The 19,298-nt window shown below is 60.7% G+C and overlaps 2 protein-coding genes across 2 annotated transcripts; one reads left to right on the forward strand and one right to left on the reverse strand.

Moving 5' to 3' along the window:
* Nucleotides 1–1,851: 1,851 nt before the first annotated feature.
* On the forward strand, nucleotides 1,852–6,899 carry BESB_036280 (RAP domain-containing protein; the record flags this gene model as incomplete). Its single annotated transcript, XM_029362214.1, has 4 exons — nucleotides 1,852–1,959; nucleotides 2,394–2,608; nucleotides 2,701–3,544; nucleotides 4,128–6,899. 4 exons carry the CDS (start codon nucleotides 1,852–1,854, stop codon nucleotides 6,897–6,899), a joined length of 3,939 nt encoding a protein of 1,312 aa, XP_029221179.1.
* Nucleotides 6,900–8,571: 1,672 nt separating this feature from the next.
* Nucleotides 8,572–16,596, reverse strand: BESB_036290 (uncharacterized protein; the record flags this gene model as incomplete). Its single annotated transcript, XM_029362215.1, has 5 exons — nucleotides 8,572–9,911; nucleotides 10,775–10,892; nucleotides 11,132–11,188; nucleotides 11,391–14,309; nucleotides 14,563–16,596. The coding sequence occupies 5 exons, from the start codon at nucleotides 16,594–16,596 to the stop codon at nucleotides 8,572–8,574; spliced, it is 6,468 nt and encodes a 2,155-aa protein (XP_029221180.1).
* Nucleotides 16,597–19,298: the final 2,702 nt, after the last annotated feature.

Genomic DNA, 19,298 nt, shown 5'->3' on the forward strand with positions numbered 1-19,298 from the left:
ATGAGACGGGGGGGCTCCTCCGTAGTTAGGGAACAGCGACGGCCCTTTCACAATCCCCAAAAAGACACGACTCGGAAGGCGAGAGACACCCGACAAGCGCTTTGTGCAGATGCAACACAAGGCACTGTCCTCGCCCATCCGCAAACTCGCGTCTGTGGCTCGGGATGCTAAATATCAGTACACGCACTGGTATGATCGCATAAAAAGACGCTTTGCCTGGAGAGAGAAAGCTGTATTTTCTGATGGGGCACGGAATGATACCCAGTCAGTGTGGAGAGACTCAATCCCATCGATGAAGGCTTGAGCCGTTCGGGAGAAAAGCGTGCCCGCCACGCAAAACCAACGTGTCCCTTGGAGACTGTTGGCACCGGAGGATTTCCAAACCGTCCTGAATTTTTCTGCGCTACATCGCCGCCCTTCTCATTGCTTTTTGTCACCATTCGTTCCTTCTGTACTCTATCCTCTGAGCTCCCCACAAACACGCGCGCGGAAAGCATCGTCACATGCCTGCGGCTCTGAGGAAATTTCACCGCAGCTCGACAGCTTCGTTTCTATTCGTCTTCTTTCGCCGACGCAGGCTCGCTCATAAGACAGACGAAAACTAGCGACGAGAAGAAAAGGCAAGGAGACGAAGAGGGGAAGGCCGAGAGGGAAGGGAGATGAGAGGCTGTGCCGACGTGAACCCAGCGGTCGGCAATCGACCAAGCTGAGGTGTACATACACCCGACGTGTTTGTAGTGTATGTACACCGGCGCCTTCGAGGTGTACGTACATCTGACATATGACGATGGGTTGACATAGCAAGTGGGGAAGTCATGTAGGTAGGCGAGACGAGGGGTTGCTTGGGGATTTCTCCTTTTTCTGCACACCCGCTTCGCCACCATGGTGGGATTTTCTCGTGCCTCTCGCTATCTTCCTTCTTGTCCTCTGCATGGTTCTTCGCTCACTTCTCGGTCGCCGCTGCCTGCTTCCTTTCTGCGTCTTTTGTTCGCCGTGCGCCAGAAACGATGCGGCTATAGGCACTGCAGCGCGCTGCGCTGCGTGTCGTTGCGAGGCACTTCGTCTTTTGCGTGGGGCAGCGCTTTTCCTCAGCGGACTGGCCGATGCTGTGCGTCGGCCCAGACAGTCTCTTTGTTTGTCGAGCCTCTGGAGCTTGCTGCTTCACAGGCGTGCCCAGGGGCTGAACCTTCGTCTTTTGCAGCTCGCGGTTCCTTCGCGATGCTCTCTCCATTGTGTTATCCTCTAGCTCTTGCTTCTGACGCATGCCAATGTTTCTCTTCCGTGTCGCGTCTCTCGTCACTTTTCGCGACGGGTGAAGCGTCTCCTTCTTCATCTTCTCCAGTGGCATCTGCCTTGCTCTCTCGGCTGGCTAGAGAGACGCGCTCGCTGGCATGCAGACGGACTCGCATGAAGAGTTTTACGTCTTCGGACGTGAGCCTCCATTCCTCTGGTCTCCCCTGTTTTCCTCCTTCCTCTACCGTCTCTTCTTCCACTGAGCCTAGTCGTCAGCCGTATGTGTGCGAGTCCGGTTCGTGTCCATTTCCTGCTTCTTTCGTCGCTGCTTCGTCGCGTTCCTTTTCTTCCATTCCAAAAAATCGATTTCGTCCGTCCGCTGATACAGGCGGGTCTGCCCTTGCACCGTCTCCTCGGGTTCAGCACTCCGCATTGGCGTCGGGCCTGCCCCGTTCATTTTCGGTGCCTCAGTCGCCTCTTTCTTTCGTTTCTCGACGTCTTGCCTTTTTGTATGCGCGCGGAGAGGGGGCTAGCTTTTTGACTCTGCAAAGGCCTTGTGAAGACGGAGGAAGCGGCGCTGCAGCAGAGTGGCATGGACAGTCCGCGCACGCGAGGCGTATGTACAGTGCAGCTGCGCGACCTCGGAGGAAGGTCGTCGTCATTCCCATGGAGGAAAAGAAAGATCATTCCTCTTCTCCTGTTATGTCTGCAGAAGACTCCGAGAAGGTAGGACTTCAGAGGAAATACCTTTTCGAACCCGGCGAACTGCCGGCTCCATTCAGATCTGTAATTGAATCTCTCTTCTGCCTGACGAAGCCCCGCCGCCTGCGCTTGGAATGAAGATGTGTAGTACCCTATCTAAGAATACTACACACCAGCTGCCCAATTATGGAGACGCACTGGTAGTTATGTGGAATAGATTTACGGTATCTCCGAACATATCTCTGTTATATGTGCTGTCGTCTTTAAGATCGGCCTTCTGCCTCCCCCCTGCCGCCCGTGTCTGCTTCGTGTCGGCGCGGCCACTTTCTCGTTTCTATTGTCTGCTGCTCATCCTGACTCGTCTCTCTCACGGCTCTTTGTCTGCAGGCGCCTCTGCCTGTTTGTTGCGGTTCGATGGCCAGCGTGTGCTGTCCTGGCTGCTTCCTTTTTTCTCTCAGCGCATCACGCTCCCGCGGGAGTCGGCCCTCCGCCAGCTGTCGAAGCCGGAGGTGGTGTCTCTCCACCGGAGCCTGCGTTTTCTGCCTGCGTCTGTGCCGAGAGACGGCGACTACTGCGACGCCCTCGTGGCGCGCACCGTTCGCCTCTGTCCATCTCTGCTGCCCATTGAAATCCGCTCCATCGGCCGCACCCTCGTTTTCGCGCTGCCGGCTTCGTGCGACGTCCACGCGCTGCAGACGGCGCTGCTGAAGCAGCTTCTGAACTTGCCCCTCCGGGCCTACGCAGGCGATGCGCGCGTCCTCGCAGATATCTTCGGGCTCTTCCCGTTTCTGCCGCTAGCGGCGACTTCGCAGGCGCCGCCAACCAGCCACAGGGGGGGGCGGGCGACGGCGGCCCCGAGGGGCTCAAGGCGGCGACGCTGCCGCAGAGACGCCGACGCAGAGGCGCCAGTTACGAGGCGCTTTGTGTGTCGCCTGCGCAGCGCGAGCTCCTTGCAGACGTTCTGCGGCACCTATCCAAGGCGTTCGTAGACTTGCACTTGCCTCTGAAGAAGAGAAAAACGCCCGACCTCCCCGCCGCGCCCTGCGCCGCGGATGCCTCCGCCTCGGAGCCTTCGGCTGGTGGTGAAGGAGAGCCTTCGCTGCAGGCGGGCACTGTCTCCGCCTCTGGGCCTCGGTCGGCGGTCGCGCAGGGCGAGGCGACGAGCCGCGAGATTCGGGAAGTGGCGGTGTGTCTCTCGGATTTTCACTTTCTGTTTCAGACCCAGCGCGACGCAGGCGTCCTCGAGGCGCTCTTCAAGCGACTGGGCGACTACCTGACGCTGCATGGCCTGCACACGCTGAACGGGAAGACGGCAAGCCTGGTGCTGAATGCATTCGTCCTTTGCAACCAGCGCCACGACCACCTCTTTCAGCAGATTGCGCAGCGGCTGCCGCGGCTCGCGCCCGACATGCAGCCGAAAGACCTCGCGCTGACTGCGAACGCCCTCGCGCGCGCCGACGTGCGCTTCCTCCCAGGTTTCACAGCGCTCGCGAGCCGCGCCAAGGCGACGCTCGACGCGTTCGGGCCGCAGGACTTCTCCAACTTCCTCAACGCCTTCGGAAAACTCGAAATCCTCGACGTCGAACTGTTCAATCAGGCAGCGCCCAAAGTAAGCACCGAACCCCGAAGAGACAGAAAGAGGTAGAAAAAGAGAGAGAGACCCGCACCTCGACTGTCGGGGCGTCTGCAGCCTTCGTCAGGAACGCGCGGAGTGCGCGGCTCTATGTGGGAGGGACTCTCGCGGTTGGCGAGTTGACCGAGCGGCCATCTCTCTTCCCTCACTCCGAGGACCGATTCCCGAGGAGACTGTGCGTCAAGGGCGTTGCGCTGAGAGCGATATTTATTGCTCGTGTGCCAGTCAAGACACATACATGCATATTTATTTATATCTATATTTATATATATAATAACGGAGGGGCATCTAACGCCAAAACGTATGCGTATCCAGAGGGGGGGGTGTGCTCGCTTCAGGCGAAAGGATTTAGGGGTTCGGGCGGAATCGTGACTGAAGCCGCGAAGCTGCGGCGCTGGCAGGCGTGAACTCGCTGCGGTGAGACGCGTCTTGCGGGAGGGAGAGTATGTGGAGCGGTTGATTCGTTGCTCGTTTTCTAATCCGTCCGTTGCCTACCGAGGGGCAGGCGCGTCTCAGCGCGCGGTTGCCGTGTGTCTGTGTGCTAACCTCTGATTTTTAGATCTCGGCAAGCATCCGATTTTACAATCCGCAGCATCTCTCCAACGTGGCGCACGCGTACAGCAAGGTGTCTGTGCAGAATCCCGAGCTGTTTGACCGGGTCGCGGAGATGACGCGTCGCTCTATTCAGAATTTTTCGAACAAGGAGCTCGCGAATCTCGCCCTAGCCTTCGCGAAGCAGGACGTGCGCCACAAGGGCCTCCTCGTCTCGCTGGCGGACGAGGTCCTTTTCCGGGGGACGGCGGGCCTTGCATTCGGCTCCAAATTTCACTTCGATCTCATTTCGCTTCAGCAGCTCTCGGCGGCCTTTGCGCGGCTCGGCCTCCACGACCCCCGGCTCTTCTTCGTGCTCACACGCCTCGCCAAGGACGGCGTCCGCAAGGCGCTTCTTTACCGGCAGTTCCCTGGCGACGCCAGCGAGAACGCAGACGCGACGGCCTCGGCGTCGGCCTCAGCCTCGGCGTCCGGGTCGGCGGTTGTGGTGAAAAAGGCTCCGCACATGAGCGCGAAGTGGCGCCGGGAGTACGAGGCGCTTCGCGCGTCGTTCGCGTTGAACGGTCAGGTCTTTGCGTCACTGCTGCTGGCGCTGGGGAAGGCAGCGAGTTCGCAGAATGCAGTGACCTGTGACCAGTCTCTGAATGCGGTCTTCGCGTCGGCGATCCTGCGTCTGGAGCGCAACTTCTCCGCCTTTGCGCTCTCGCAGATCGCGCGGGGCTGCTACTTGGTGGGCATCCGCGACGGGCGCGTGCGGCAGTTGCTTGTGCGCGAGGCGCTACCGCGCCTGGCGCAGTTTCCGCCGAGTGCGCTGGTGTACCTGCTGAGCAGCTTCGCGAACCTGCAGCTGTACTGCGCGGGACTCTTCCGGCAGGCGCTGCAGGTCTGCCGCCTCCACCTGGCCTCGTACAACGCGCGCGAGGTCGCGTCGCTCGTCATTGCGCTGGAGAAGCTTGGCTACCGCCAGAAGGCCTTCCTCCTGAAGGCCGCGAAAGTCCTGCACAAGAAGCGATACGACCTGTCGCCCAGCTTCCTCTGCGGCGCGGTCAATGCCTTCGCGAAACTGGCCCTGGATGACGCCCTGCTCTACGCCGACCTATTCAAAGATATCTTCGAAAAACAGCATCTGCTGTCCCCGTCCGAGGCCCTCTCTGCGCTGTACGCGGTCCTCCTTGTTGACTCGCGGCGCGCAGACCTCGCCGCCCTGCAGGGCGGCCAGACGCTCGCCAGACGCGACAGAGAGGAGCTCGAGGAACCTGAGATACAGGAGGGCGAGCTAGAAGCGGCGGAACGAGAGGAAGCTGCAGAGGAAGGCCAGCGCCGACTCGCGCCTCGCGCTCGTAACGCAGGTGCGCCAGCCGAAAACGCGGCTGCGAGCGCGCCTCAGGACTTCGCATCGAGGGAGACTGCATCATCAGGGGCGTGCGAATCCGCGCCGACAGAGGCCAGCGGCGTGGCGGAAGGTTCGCCCTCAGCCCTCGTCGGTCGCGGCGAGGCCTCTGTCGCAGGGTCCTTTCTCGGTGCGCAGCCCTCGCTGGTGGAGTCGCTTCTGCGCGTGGCGTACCGGGCGCAGACGAACTTGCAGGCGGGCTGTGTCACGCGGCTGCAGATCGCCGACCTCTACATGCGACTGCTGCGGCCTGAGACGTACGAGGCGCTGCCCTTCGATCTGAAAGCCTTCCTCGCCCGGGTGCGCGCAGTCGACCTCGCGCAGACAGACTGCTTCGCGCTGTCCTCCAAGATGCATCGCGACGTCTCCGCGGCATTTCTGCGCGTTGGGTTGCTTCACCGGAGCGAAGTGCAGCTGGGCCCGTTCTGCCTGGACATCGTGCTGGGCGAGCGCCTCGCTGTCGAAGTCGATGGACCCTCGCACTTTTACCGCGAAACCTGCATGCGCGTGGCCTCCTCGCGGCTGAAGCAGAAGCTCCTTCGCGAAATCGGCTGGACTCTTCTGCCCATCTCCTTCTTCGAGTGGCGACAGCTCGTCACGCCCGAGCGGAAACTCGCCTACTGCGCGCAGTTCTGGCGACCCGTCCTCGCCCAAATGGAGCGGACGTGCCGGGCGCAGGCGACACCAGAGACCGCGACGGAGACAGGGGTGCGCCTCCGCGAGATCGTCGCCGCTGCAGGCGCGGCTGGCGCGCGCGACCAAATGGGGAGCGTCGCATGTCGCAAGCCGAGTCTCAGCGACTTCCTCTGGCTGATGGAGCAGCAGGGTGCCACAGTCACTCGCGCACACCTCGCGGAGGCGATGAAGCGCTTCCAGCAGAGGCTCCTCGCGCCGACCGCGGCCGCCCGCGCCTCCTGCGCGCTCGCCATGTGGGACGCCGAAGCGGCTTCCATCAAACTGCTTTCTTCCCCGGCGGCGGCGGCCTCCGGGGCTAATCTGCTTCCCCCAAGCGACGCACAAGACGAGAAGGAGTTCTGGCGAACCATGAAGGGCCGTCTAGCGACGAAGCTGCCGCGCGCCGGCGGGAGACCAGGGAGGGGGGGAGCGACTACGACAGGCCGTGCCCCCACGGCGGGCGCTGGCGCGGAAACTGGGGAGAGAGCGCTGCTGCACGCGAAGCGCAGAGGCGAACGCAGATTTCGCGAGGACGACACGACGGTCTTTCACTTTTTGAAGGAGCCGCAGGGGGGAGGGCCCGCGCAGGGAGCTCCACGCGAGCCAGGAGCAGAAGGCGACGACCGCGACGTGCCACACAACCCGCGCGCCGTGACGAGAGTCGTGAAGCCCTCCAGCCTAAACAGGCTTCTTTCTTCGACGGACAGCTCATAGGGGGGGTACATCCCCTGTCACGTGCGTGTCTTTTAGTTTCCTGACTTCGCCGGTGGAGCGCTCCAGCCTCTCCCGTGAAAACCCGCCAGCCGGCTGAAGCTCCTCAACTCGAGCCAGGGCCTCAGTGGCGGTGACCAGCGTGCCGGCCGCTTGCGAGACGTGCGAAACACTTCGCCTGTGGGGCACCTACCAATGGAGTGGGTGCGCACAGACCAACGGACTCGCGCGGAGTGACTTTCCGTGCGAGCGGAGACGCCTAGAACGCGTTCCAGCGAAAGAGCAAGGAAGTTCTTCGACAGCAATCACGGCTGCTCTGCAGGTCAGCTCGTCTTTTTGCGGCGTGTGACCAGCCCCCACGCGTGAACAACGGTTGAAATTGCTTTGTTTTTTCAGCTCAGCCCGTGAGGCCTTTCAAGGCAGAGAGATGTAGGTGAAGCGAAGTAGCCTCTGCGGCGTGTCTCGATATTTTTTGTCTAGGTTTTTGTCGAGGTTTCCCGTGAGGCGGACTAGGCTGAACAGGTGATCGCAGCTCTAATGCGACCGAAGCGTCGCGGGTCTGCCACACGACATGGTTGGACAGCTCTGCTCTCGCACGCAGTGTGGGTGCTGGCTGCGCTTGAGCTAATTTTTCAGAATTTTCAACCGAGTTTGTTTCGCACATAAACGAGGAATTCGGTCAAGACACGGGGGGAGCGAGCAGCAGAGACAGAAGCTCGTGGCCTCCCGGAGCCGCGCATTTGCACTGAAGCTTCCTTCAAAAGACAGAAAGATTTATCCCCGCCGCTCAGAGTATGTCTGGCGACGCCAACAACGAATCCAGAGATGTGCAGACACCGACTCAGGTCCGTATACGACGGTGCATGTAAGGGCGCGGACGCGCTAGAACGCCTCTTCTCGCGACTGCAAGCGAGAAGGGAAATCTAGACAAACGAATGAATTCCCTTGCACGGAGAGACAGAACAGGACGGAAACCTTCAGAAAAAATTCGAAACGAAGTGAACACGGCCTACTGAAGCACGCGCGAAATGGCATTCGCTCGGGCTGCACTTCTCCCGTTCCCTTCGCGAACGCAACGCATACGAGGCACCTCTCGCACTTGTTTCACTCAACTATACCCCACGGCGGCCGTGTACCCACCCTTGCCGGGCACGGCAAGTAAACAAATCTTTTACATGGCCTGCCCCCCCGTGGCGGCGCTCGTCCCTGTGACTGAACAGGGAAGCTCCCGCTGCGCTGCCTCGTCACCTTCGCATCGCCCCTTCACAAGTCTCTGGAGGCGCACTCACTCGGCGTCCTGCCGCCCCCCTTTTGGCTGGCCACGCCGAGTCCATACCCCAAACAGCTGGCCTTCACACACGATTCCTGCTTAGGGACGAAAAAAACCTGTTTGATGACCTGCGGATCGTCTACCTGTTTCGGATGCCGCGCATCCGGCCTCCACCCAGAGATCGTTCTGCACAGTCCGCGGGTCTACGCTCTCGGGTGCTTCTGCGTTCCCGCGCGATTTTTCCTCTCAAAACTCTTCTCGCAGAGGCGCAGCCTTCGCGCGCAGGCCGCCAGTCTCTGCCATGCGAAGGCTCTGAAAACTATGAACAGGTACGCCTCTGCAGGACGTCCTCGACGCCCAGTTTGCAGCTTGTTTCGACTTGTTTACAGAGATCGGCCGCGGGGCCTAGAACAGCGGAATCCACGGCCCAACGTCCAGGCCTCCAGAGGCGAGAGCTTCCGACGCGCCTGCGCTGCCGCCGGGCCCTGGGGCCCTGAGAGCCGCGGAGAAGGCCGAGAGCGGCGAGTCGCTCGAGCCGAAGGAGGTCGTCAGCAGGCGCTCGTGTCGGTCATGCAGAAGCAGCGGAAGGTTGGGCAGCGCCCCCCACTCGGGCCTCGCGCCCCCGCCCAGGTACCGCCTCGGCACGTCCCAGGCGTACGAAGTCAGCACCTCAAACTCCTTCTCGCGCGACAAGCCCGCCACGCCACTGGAAAAAGTGCACTCCACAGGCGGGTAGTCGTGCGCCGCGGCGGCATCCGCAGTTTCAGCCACAGGCGACGGCTCTCCTTCGCGCGGAGCTGCCGTCTCCGCCTCCGCCGCGGAGGTCTTCTCGAAGACCCAAGACGCCGAAGGGGCGAGCGAGGCTGCAGGCGAGGGGTACAGGTCGACGACTCCACGTGCGCCGCCCCCTGAGGCGCCACCAGCGTCCACCTCCTCGCCCGTCTCCCGCACGCACTCGCCACAAGCGCCGCCCTCCTCGCGCGCCTCGCCCATGGGCGCTCTGCTCCCCGTCGCCCGTGAACCGTCTCCGCCACTGATGCTAAGCGTCACGTCGCTTCCCGCCTGGCCCCGCGCAGCAGACAGGCAGCCTCGCTGGTGCCGGAGCCCGTCGCGCAGCTCGCCAGCTTCGGCCGCCCCGTTCCACGCCGCGCGCTGCCGCGCCAGTCCATCCGCCTCCGCGCGTGCTTGCTCAGTTCGCGCCCCCCACCTCTCGCTGCTGGGGCCGAAGAGAGCAGGGCGGAAGAGCGAACCGAAAAACTCCTTAGCCGTCAGCGGCCGTTGACTCTCACCTGCCCCCCTTTCGAGCCGCCGGGCGCTGCTCGCACTCTGCGTGCGCCTGCAGCGAGGCGAAGCCGTGAAGAAGACGCACGGGTCGCCGGGAGCGTCGGCGCTACGACGCCCATGCGTTCGCCCGGAAGACTCCCCCCAGAGAGCGCTCTCCGCATGCGACGCGCCGCGCGAAGGAAACGACGCACATTCTGAGGATGAGAGCGAGTGGCCGTCGACGTGGTGCGCCGCGTCGCTGAAGCCGCCCGCCACGCAGACAGCCCCCGCCTCGTGGCGACGCGCGCGCAGAGAGTACCCGGATGCTGCCTCCGACGAAAAGGCCTCTCGATACAAACTCAGACGCGAGCGCGCCTGAGAGGAGGAAAGCGAAGAAGACCGAGACGACCCCGGGCCCCCGCGTCGCGCGCGGCCCCGCGTGACGCAGCTCGCCTGCGTCAGGCCCTGCCGATGCAGCCACGCTGAAGAGAGAAGGAGCCACAGCACCAGAGACAGCAAGATGAGGAGCTCGAAACTTGGGGATTGCGAGAAGAGTGAAAACCGCAGAAAAGGGCAAATGACGGAAAAAGGGACAGCGCTCCCTGTGCTCCACCTTGGCACAGCCATTTTAGCGCAGTTTTCTTCCGTGGTCCTTTTCGAGGCGTTGAAATCCTACCGGGCGCGCCTATCTACACGTATACGCCCTTTTAAAAAAACCTTTCCCCGAAAAAAAGTGTTCTTCAATTGGCGTGGAGTTTTTTAAACAGCGAAAAAGGCGGCGTCGAAAGACACGAAACGCGACCTGAAGCCGTCTACGTGCTGAGCTAAAAAAAAAATGTAAAGGGAGCCGGCGGCTTGTTAGGCTACACGAGAATGCGTCGAAAAGAAACCGGCTGAACGAAGAGAGCACCTCACATTCAGGGATATCTGGTTTTAATTGTAAACGGAAGACTGGTGTATCCACGCTGCCATCGGCCTTCATCTGTACAGAGACAGCAAGAAAAACATGCTTAATCGAATCGCCATGAGACCCCTTCTAGTTTTCGAAAAAAAAAACCACACACCACCCAGCTACGCGTTACACGACCCGGAGGCCTTCTCGTTCTCTAGCCACTATATTTACCTGCCGTCACACTTCATGAGGATGGATTTCCCAACGTTCTGCTGTATTCCTCATTGTTGCCGGGCAGGGCGAGCTCTGCAGTCTGTATCGTCGGGTACTTGAACGTCAACTTCCCTCCTCATTTACGCATGCACATGCAATCTCTGACACACATATGGTCAGCCGTCGAACGACACGGCACCTCTGGTGAATTTCCTGCCAAGAATCCTGTCCAGCGCTCACCAGGGTCTTCGTCAGACAGGCCCTCGCCGTCGCTGTCATGCAGCTGGCGACCCTTCGCGATGACCTGCCGGAGGAACTGACGCGCAAGAGCGAACTGCGTCCACATGCTCTCCAAGTCCTGAAGACACACGAGCCGAAACACAGCGAAATGAAGCGCCGAAACGAAGGAAACAGCGAGCGATTGGAGCCGAGCGCGTGGCATGCTGCGGTGTATGGACGCTCCCTGAAGCGCGTGGGCGGCTCACTGAGCAGAATTGATACTCATCCGTGACACGCGGCAGCGCAACATGGGGGCTGGTTGTTGCCGCTATATGCGTTGCTAGCCGAGACGAGACGCAGAAGGAAAACACGACTTACTCCATGAGTATACGGGAAGACCTTCAGGACCTCCTCTTGATCGCCTCGGTACCGAACCTGAGAAAAAACCGGGGTAACTCAAAATCTCTGCATGCATCGCCGCCCGACAGTCATTTGCCTCGACACTCGAGGGAATCAGTCACACACCAGTCTGCACGGCGCGGACTCCCCCCCCCACCCCCTTCACCCGACAGGAAGGCATATCGCCGTTTTCCGTCGAGCGCCTGCTTGCTCACGAGTTTCGGCCCAGGCTGCATACCTTCCAGGCTCCCTGTTGGAAGTAGATCCCTCGGACTCCACTGAATGGTTTCTTCCCGACGTTGAATCTCTTCATTCGTCCGCCACGCGGTCGGGTGAGCGTCTTGAGGCCGTCAAGCTCATCGAAGCGCGCGCCAGCCGCGATATTCATTTCCCTTCTCTTTTGAACGAACGCGCTGAACCCCTCGACGTCCTCGAAAACGCCGCTCTTCTTCCGGTTATCCTCCTCGCCCTCCTGAGTCGTCGCGACGCTGAAGACGCCCTCGCCCGAGGAACCCGAGCGGCACCGTGGCAAGGACTCTTGCTCTTGCGCAGGGGACGACGAGTTCGTATCGCGCTCACTTCTGTCGCCTTCGCCTCCCCCCACCACGCTGGCTTCTCGCGAACACCCCCCCGACGGAAGCTCCCCGAGGCCCTTGGCGTGAAGCCCAGCCGCACCTTCATCGGTCGTCGCCGTCTGGAAGCATCCGCCCGACCGCGAGCTGTCCAGCACGTAGTAGGTGGCCCGACCCGCGCTGCCGGAGGCCGCGTTCGCATCGCTCGACGCGGAGACCGGAGAAGGCGCCGCCGCCGCCGCATGTCGCTGGTAGTCGCTGGTCGCGGGCAGGACCGCGGACGGCAACGGGCGCCCCCAGGGATCGAGAGAGAACCCCGAGAAGGGGTCTTCCAACTGGTTCAAAAGCGTGTTTGTTGAGTGGAGCAGGGGCAGCGGCACGCGAAACGAAGACGCGCGCAGGCCGCTGTCTGCCCCCGACAGCGGGAAAGCTGGGAAGGAGGACGCGCTCGCAGCCCTCAACTCCTGCAGCGTCTGAGAGAGGAGGTCAAAGGCGCGCTTCTCCAACGTCGACAGCGAGGCCGCAGCCACGTCGGCCGCAAGCTCCACTGCGCCCAGGAGAGGGCGCGGATTGAAGGCCGACGAGGCCTCGCCGCAGGCTGCGGGCACCGAGGCGAGGAAGGACGAGTCGCCGGCGTACGACGGGAGGGCATTTGGAGGCGGCGAGAAGACTGTCGACGGGGCTTGAGCGGACGAGAGAAATGGATGGCAGTACATCCCCGGGACGGTCGCCTGGAACTGGCTCCCTGGCGCCGGCGCATACGACCCCGAAAGGTTGGAGTAGCCATATGGCAGCGACGACCCTGAAGAGCCTTGAGGGGCGAAGGAGGGCAAAGCAGACGAAGGTGGCTGAGGCGCCGGGGAAGACTGCGCCGGCATTCCGAAACAGGAAGAAGGATGCCCAGAAAACACATTCTCCTCGCCCAGGCCGTACGGGAGCGGGAACGGGGGAAGAGGTCCGTCGGAGATGAACGGTGAAGGAAAGGCACAGAAGGACTGCTCGCCAGCGGGGGCCGGGGCTACGGGGGGTGCGGTTCCCATGCCCGCGACCGAGGAGGACGGGAAGGACCCGGCGTTCGTTCCCGCACACGTCGACGAAGAAAAGGGCGAAGGCGGCGAGGACAGCTGAAAGGTCCTGCGCGGCGAGTCAGGCCGAGACGCCTCGCAGAACGACGGGTGCTGCGGCATGCAGCGCAGCGACTCGTCGGAAGACTGATGCGAGAAGGTTGGGTGCGCGGGGCCTGCGGCAGGAAGAGACGACGGGAGCGGCGAGGGCGTCGAGTGCTGCGAAGGCGTCGATGAAGTACTGGGGCCAAACGAGGGCCCGGAGGACACTCCTGCCGGATGCGGAGGCGCAAATCTGTCGAACGCGTCCCTGGAGGTGTCGCCTGCCAGCACCTCTTGAGGAAGCGGTCCACGTCGATAGGCATCAAATCTCATCTCGTGTATTTGCCCCGTGTCCTCTCTGCACACATTCTCGCTGTCACGCTCTGCGCCGGCTGCGCGCTGCGCGTAGAAACCGCCAGGCGGATGGGGCTGAAAGCAAAAGTGATGAGCAGCAGAGGGTGCGATGTCCTCACCCCCGTCTCTCAGTTTCTCTCTGACGGACCCTACAGCTCCATGTCCGTGGTCCTCCTCCCGAAAGCCAAACCGTCTCTGCGCCTCGTCCTCTCGCCCACGCGCGCCAGACGCCTGCAGATCAAACTCACGAGACGGCTGGGCGCTGGCAAAGCTCTGAAAAGCCCCGTGGCTATTCGCGCGTCGCCGCTCCTCTTCCCAGGCGAGCTGCTGGCTAGGCGCGCAACCCGCAGCAGACATGGAGTCCGCTGACTCCCCGGAAGCTGCAGAGGGGTGGCCATGGCCGTCGCCGGGAGCGCCCTGTTGCGTCGGGTAGTAGGGCTGGGGGGCCTGCTGCGGCCGGAACTGCGGCGGATACGAAGGCAGCTGATGACAGTCGAACCAACCGTGCGGAGGCTGCATGTACCGCGAAGTCTGCATGTCGCTGTGGGCGCCCTCGCCTCCCCGCGCGCCGCCCTGAAGGTGCTCCCAGTCGCGGGTCTCTGCCTCCCACCTCGTGTTCTGCGAGGCGCAGGGGACGACGGGACCGGACTGCCCGCCCTGGCTGTCCACGTAAAACGGGTAGCTCGTCTGCGATGGCGGCTGGCCTCCGTTGCCGCCGCCAAAGAACTGCGCGTGAGCCTCCTCGCTGACCTGGCTAGGGGCCGCCTGCTGCCCCCCGATCGCCTGCCCTGCTGGCCCGTGCGCGTGGGAGAACGAAGAGTACTCACCGGCGCCGTACGGACCCAGGCGATGCACTCCATCGCCGTGAGCAGGCGCGTAGACGGGCGAGTAGGACGGCGCTGCAGAAGCATGCTGAGAGCCGCTTCCGAACTCACCGTTCGCCACCGCCGAGTCTGGCCCCTTGGAGCCTCCGGCAGCAGCTGCGCCCCGTGGAGCTGGCGGTGGGCAGTCGGCGAGGCACGGCATGTAGTTGGCCACATCCTGGTCAGACGGCAGGCGACCGAAATCGCGGGCGAAGCGGCGCGCCCACTCGCATAGCAGCCGCGCTCGCGGCTCGCCGTACACCTGGGAAACAGGCACACAACGCGGAGCAAGCAGTGAGAGTCTGCATTCCGGACTCTCAGCAGATTTTGCGTCTTCCAGGCCTCTTCAGATGTTTTGCGATCACACAGGCGGAACTCGGGTCCAGGAAGAGAAGCAGGCCGTCGCCATAGAGTCACGCGGAAACAGCGCCTACGCGCCCTGAAAGCACACACAAAGGTTCTGGCTGCATCCGCGCCTTTCTAGTCTGTTTGGCAACGACGTCGCTTGGACTTACTTTGCATGAAAAGCTCTTTTGCCTCTTTGTGCCGTCGATGAGCACTTCGGCCCGCCAAGCCTCCTTCTTCTTGTGAAAGTACATTTTCGCCGGTTGCGGCGGGCCACGTTTGCGCTTCACGGGAGTCGCGGGCTCTTCGTTGAGCCCCTTTCCGTCCGCTTCCTCGCCTTTCGCGGTCGCCTTCTTTTTCGTGGGAGCGCGGTTGGCCCGAGCCGCGACCTTCTTCGTGCTTTCGTCTTCTCTTGCTGGGTCGAGGCGCTTCACCAATCGTTTTGAGGGCGACTGGGAACTGCAGTCCAGTCCCGCGTCCTGTGCACCCGTTACGCCGCCCTGCTGAGGAGCGACTCCGCCGGCATTCGCCTGCGCTAGGGCAGATGGAGGCAGAGGCGACAAACCCCTGTCTGGCTCTCGGCCATGCGCTTCTGCTTCTCGAGGGGGCAGCGTAAAACTGAAGAGAGTTTTCTCGTCTTCTGACCTTTCGCGTTCCTCCTCCGACGAAATCGCGGGCGCTGGCTTGGGCTCCAGATGGGGACTGCCGCGGCCTGAAGAGATAGGCGGACTGTAGGACTGGGAAGACGAGGAAGAAAAGCTCGGATGAGTCGTGCTTTCCGTTGGCTTCCGCGATAGCGTGTAGCCGTCTGAACAGCACTCAACTCCCGAAGATGACACGAAGCTCTCCTGGCTGTTCATTCCAAGGCGAAGGGCAGCCAGCGGGAAGCTCCGTGTCACCGTATCTGGCGCCAGGCTCATGCTCCGACCATCTCGCGGCCCATCGTTCTGCAGTCTTTCGCCTTGCGGCTCCATTTGAACCGGCATGCAGGACGAAGGCGGCACAGGAAACGGCGAAAAAGACGTGGGACCCTGCTCGTCATTCTCAGCGAGTGAATATGGTGAGGCCCTTGCCTTCGCCCTCTCCGCATCTTCGCTGAGACACAACGGTGACAGCGACTGTGACATCCTCCTGCGTTTCAGAGACTCGGCCAGCTGACATGTGGAGTAGATCTCCTCAGCTGCCGCGGTGACCGAGTTCGGCGCTGATGCCAGACTCTCGCTGCACGCGTTCCCCGTATCCGCGCTTTGGCTACCGGCTTTTGTTTTCTCGCCATCAACGTCCTCCTCTGAATCGGCTCCTCCGCGTTTTCGCCTTCGATTCCGCTTTTTCGTGCTGGTCTGTTGTGTCGCAGCTTTGCTCTGCTCATCTCTGTCTCTGTCCTCCACCAGATGAGAGGGCGCCGACGCGCAAGTGGCTGGCGAGGCACTCGACTCCTCCAGGCCGCAGCCTTCCTGGGCAAACGGGTGGCGGGGAGCCGCGGCCGTCCGCGCGTAGTGTGGCGCAGCGTAAGAAGAAAAGTGTTCTCCAACTGCTGCGGAATCGACCTGAGACGTCGGCGCTGCGCCACCCAGGCTCTCGCAGCCTCCAGCGTTCGCCATTCTCCCTGCGGGTGCATCAGAGAAACTGGTAGCTTCCCCGTGGGACGGCGCCTCGTGGTACGCGTACGCGTGAGACGAGTCAGCTGGACTCATCATCTGGTTTGGAAACCAGGAGGGCTGGAGCGGACTCTCCGGGGCTGCTGCGTAGTGGCTCGATCCGCACGGCTGATGCGTGGAAGACATGTCGCTGCTGTCCCCGTGTCGTTCTTCCGTCTGTTCAGGTCGCGCGCCCGGCGCGTCATAATCCGCGTTTGTCGTGCTGTTCCCCCCCGTGTCGGAGAAAGCAGATGCGTCGGAATGAAACGCCTGGGGGTAGTTCGAAGACGGAACGGAATGGAGAAATGAGTTGTAACCGCCGTCCTGGTAGAGCGCGCCTGAGGAAGACACCTGGGCGTGCTCGGGCGGGAGGCAAGTGTCGCCTGTGTTTTCGAACGAGGAGAGAAATCTCGCATCATGCCCTCTTCGGCCGGGATCTGCCCAACCTGAAGCCCCAGTCGAATCGAAAATACCGAACGGGAACGAAGCAACACCCAGCGCATGGAGCTCGGCGCCGGGGTCGTCGGAGCCCATGTCTAGCGTATCAGCGTGGAAGGTTGTCGCCATGTTGAGACGGAAACAAGAAAGAGGCACTTCTCCTGTCCTACTATGGAGAAGGCAAGCACGTGGAGCGCCTGTTCACAGAAAAAATCGGTTCTCTCCTGCTGGAATGCTCTCTCACAACCCCGAGAGGAGGGCTCTGAATGCCTCCGATGCGGTAGGGGCGAGAAAGCTGTACTGGAGCGCTAGGCAGGGAAAACGCGTGTCTTCCAATAGTGAATCACTAATCCATGTCTAAAACATAGAAGAGAAGAGTCTTTCCAGCTTAGTCAAGCCCGGCATCCCCAGGCCCCGCTAGACATGACGCCACCTCGCCCGCGGCTGAACTGAGCCGGGAGAGGCTACCAGCCGGATAACGCAAAAATGCCGGTTTGAAGGGTACAGCCCTGGTACGCGGCACGCGAGACGCAAAGGAAAAAAATACAAGGTGTCTCAACAGCGTCTCTCTAGCCACGGGGACCTCGGAAACCTCGAGATTTATGTGTAGTGTCCCAGCGCATACACGCCCACGGCGCCTGTAGCCGCGAGACGCAAGCATTCCAGAGTCACAGAAATCCACGAAAACTCCTCCACAATAATGTATTCAGAAAGCTTGAAAGAGCCAAATTGGGAGGTGCAAAGATGAACTTGAGCATAGGAACCGATTTTCCCGGTGTCTACAACTTTCTCTCCTATGTGCCACTACGGGCTGGCCGGCGAGAGAGCCAGGAGCGAGCCTTGTCGGCACAACAAGACAACACCCGCCGAAGAAGACAACGAGGACACGCTGGTCCGTGGAAATAGCTCAGTGACTCATTCTTGTGCAAAGGGGTTTGAGTAGAGACAGATCCTCTGGCAGACAGATGGAAACACCTTTACTGTCAAAAAATAAAGTAGTCATCACCGGAGAAGAGGAGATAAGTGAGTGGGAGACGTTGTGTAGCCTTTCTCGGGGAAAACGCGGATGCGATGACACGAAGAGAGAAACGCCAGTGTAGCGTATCAGACGACACAAAACTTAAAGTCTAGGTCAAAAAGACACGAGCGTCGCCAAAGCTATCTTTTGTTTTCCCTCGAGGATCTCAAGAAAAAATCGATAACGAGCATCGGGCTCTCCAGTCAGCGACGGCACAATTCCAAGGCGCGGGGGCATGCCTCTTGAAGATAGACCTGTGTCCTGATTTGCCAAGATCGAATACGGTATTATGAAGACATCGCGCAGCGAACAGGACGGTAGAGGAAGTAAAGCGAAAAGTCATGCCAAGCGCATACCTTTAGAGTGGAATCCTACTCCAGTCTGCCAGCATAGGAAGTACTAGATTAAGAAGACACGGAACCTGGAGACAAGGACACGCGCGCAGCGAAGCCAGCGGGACGGACGATCCCAGGAGCGGAATGCGTTCGCCGCGAAGACGTGAGCTGGGTATGGCGTGGCGGGCGGGACGTCGAACTGCTTCATGTCCTTTGAGGCATCGTCGTCGGAAAAAGTAGACACGTATGTCACTCAAAAAGGCGAAAGAGACGAGAATTAGGGCTGACACGGTGGAACAAGTCGCGGCACCCGACAGACTGAACTACTCGCAGCGAGTTCTGTCAAAAAAAAGCCAAGGCACTTCGCGGACGTCGTGAGGCAGTTGAATCGGTAACCGGTCAGAACGCGGGGGCTACCCGATGAGTTTTCTATCGTTTGAACGGAAAGCAGGTTCGAGCACACTCGACTCGAGGTAACAGACGCTCGTACGAAATAATGCTGCGTCAAAGCCGGGCATCTGACACTCGAAAATCGCGACTGTCCCCGAGAATAAACTCCCATTTTCTCCCTCACTCGCACCGCGTCCGGGTGAAGACACTCTTTCTGAGAAGGCGGATGCTGTGACGCTGACAACGGATGTTGGGATGGTTGTGCACCAAGCATGGGAGATATTTCGCGGGATCGCAGCGGGAAGAAAATGGAGGGATGAATGCACATTTGACATAGTTGATGACTCGACGTGCTAAAAAGGGGAAGTCAACGTGAGGGGGAAGCCATCAACGGCAGTATTCGCCAAGTCTGCGTGTCATTAAAATACTCAGTTGGCGCGCCGTGCGTAGTCTGTTTGGCCTTGAGTAATAGCGTGCCGTTGCAGTGGGAAGCCGTGGTATGGTTCACGGATACTTGCCAAACAGCGGCAGCCCAGAGCGTAGGCAGTGCAGCGTCCTCGGAATGGGTTGTCTATTTGAAACTCGCCCTTTCACCAAAGCTTGCCGCTGTCTACGCCATGCACTGGCACGCGGCTGAACCATCTTGGCATAACGCTGCACGGGTGACGACGTCGTGAAGGCCGGGTATTTGACAAGTGGTTATCTCATCGAAAGCTGATTGTCAAGAGTACAAAGGCTTTGCGAAAGCCATGGGGCAATTGGGGCACACAGTTTGAGGCTTAAAGGCCGCACACTATTCCACGGATTCCATTATCTACCACGGCAGGATTCCAACTCCTGGTACTGACTACAGCGTGCTCTTCTTATGGTGAAAGTGCCTCTCTCACAGCGTCTTTCGGTATAACGTTGATTACACTTGTGCGGAAGCTCGTCGCAAAGTTCCTCCAGCCCTCTACTGCGAAACGCAAACACCTCGGCGCAGAGACCCTTACCATTTGTGTCAGTGTAAGACCGAGAAAGCAGCGATATTTTGTGCGTACGAACGGCTTCTGGATCCAGAGGGGGGGATTACTTCTTGCTTGCGGCCT

This window comes from Besnoitia besnoiti, chromosome II, assembly GCF_002563875.1.
Source record: "Besnoitia besnoiti strain Bb-Ger1 chromosome II, whole genome shotgun sequence".
NCBI lineage: Eukaryota > Apicomplexa > Conoidasida > Eucoccidiorida > Sarcocystidae > Besnoitia > Besnoitia besnoiti.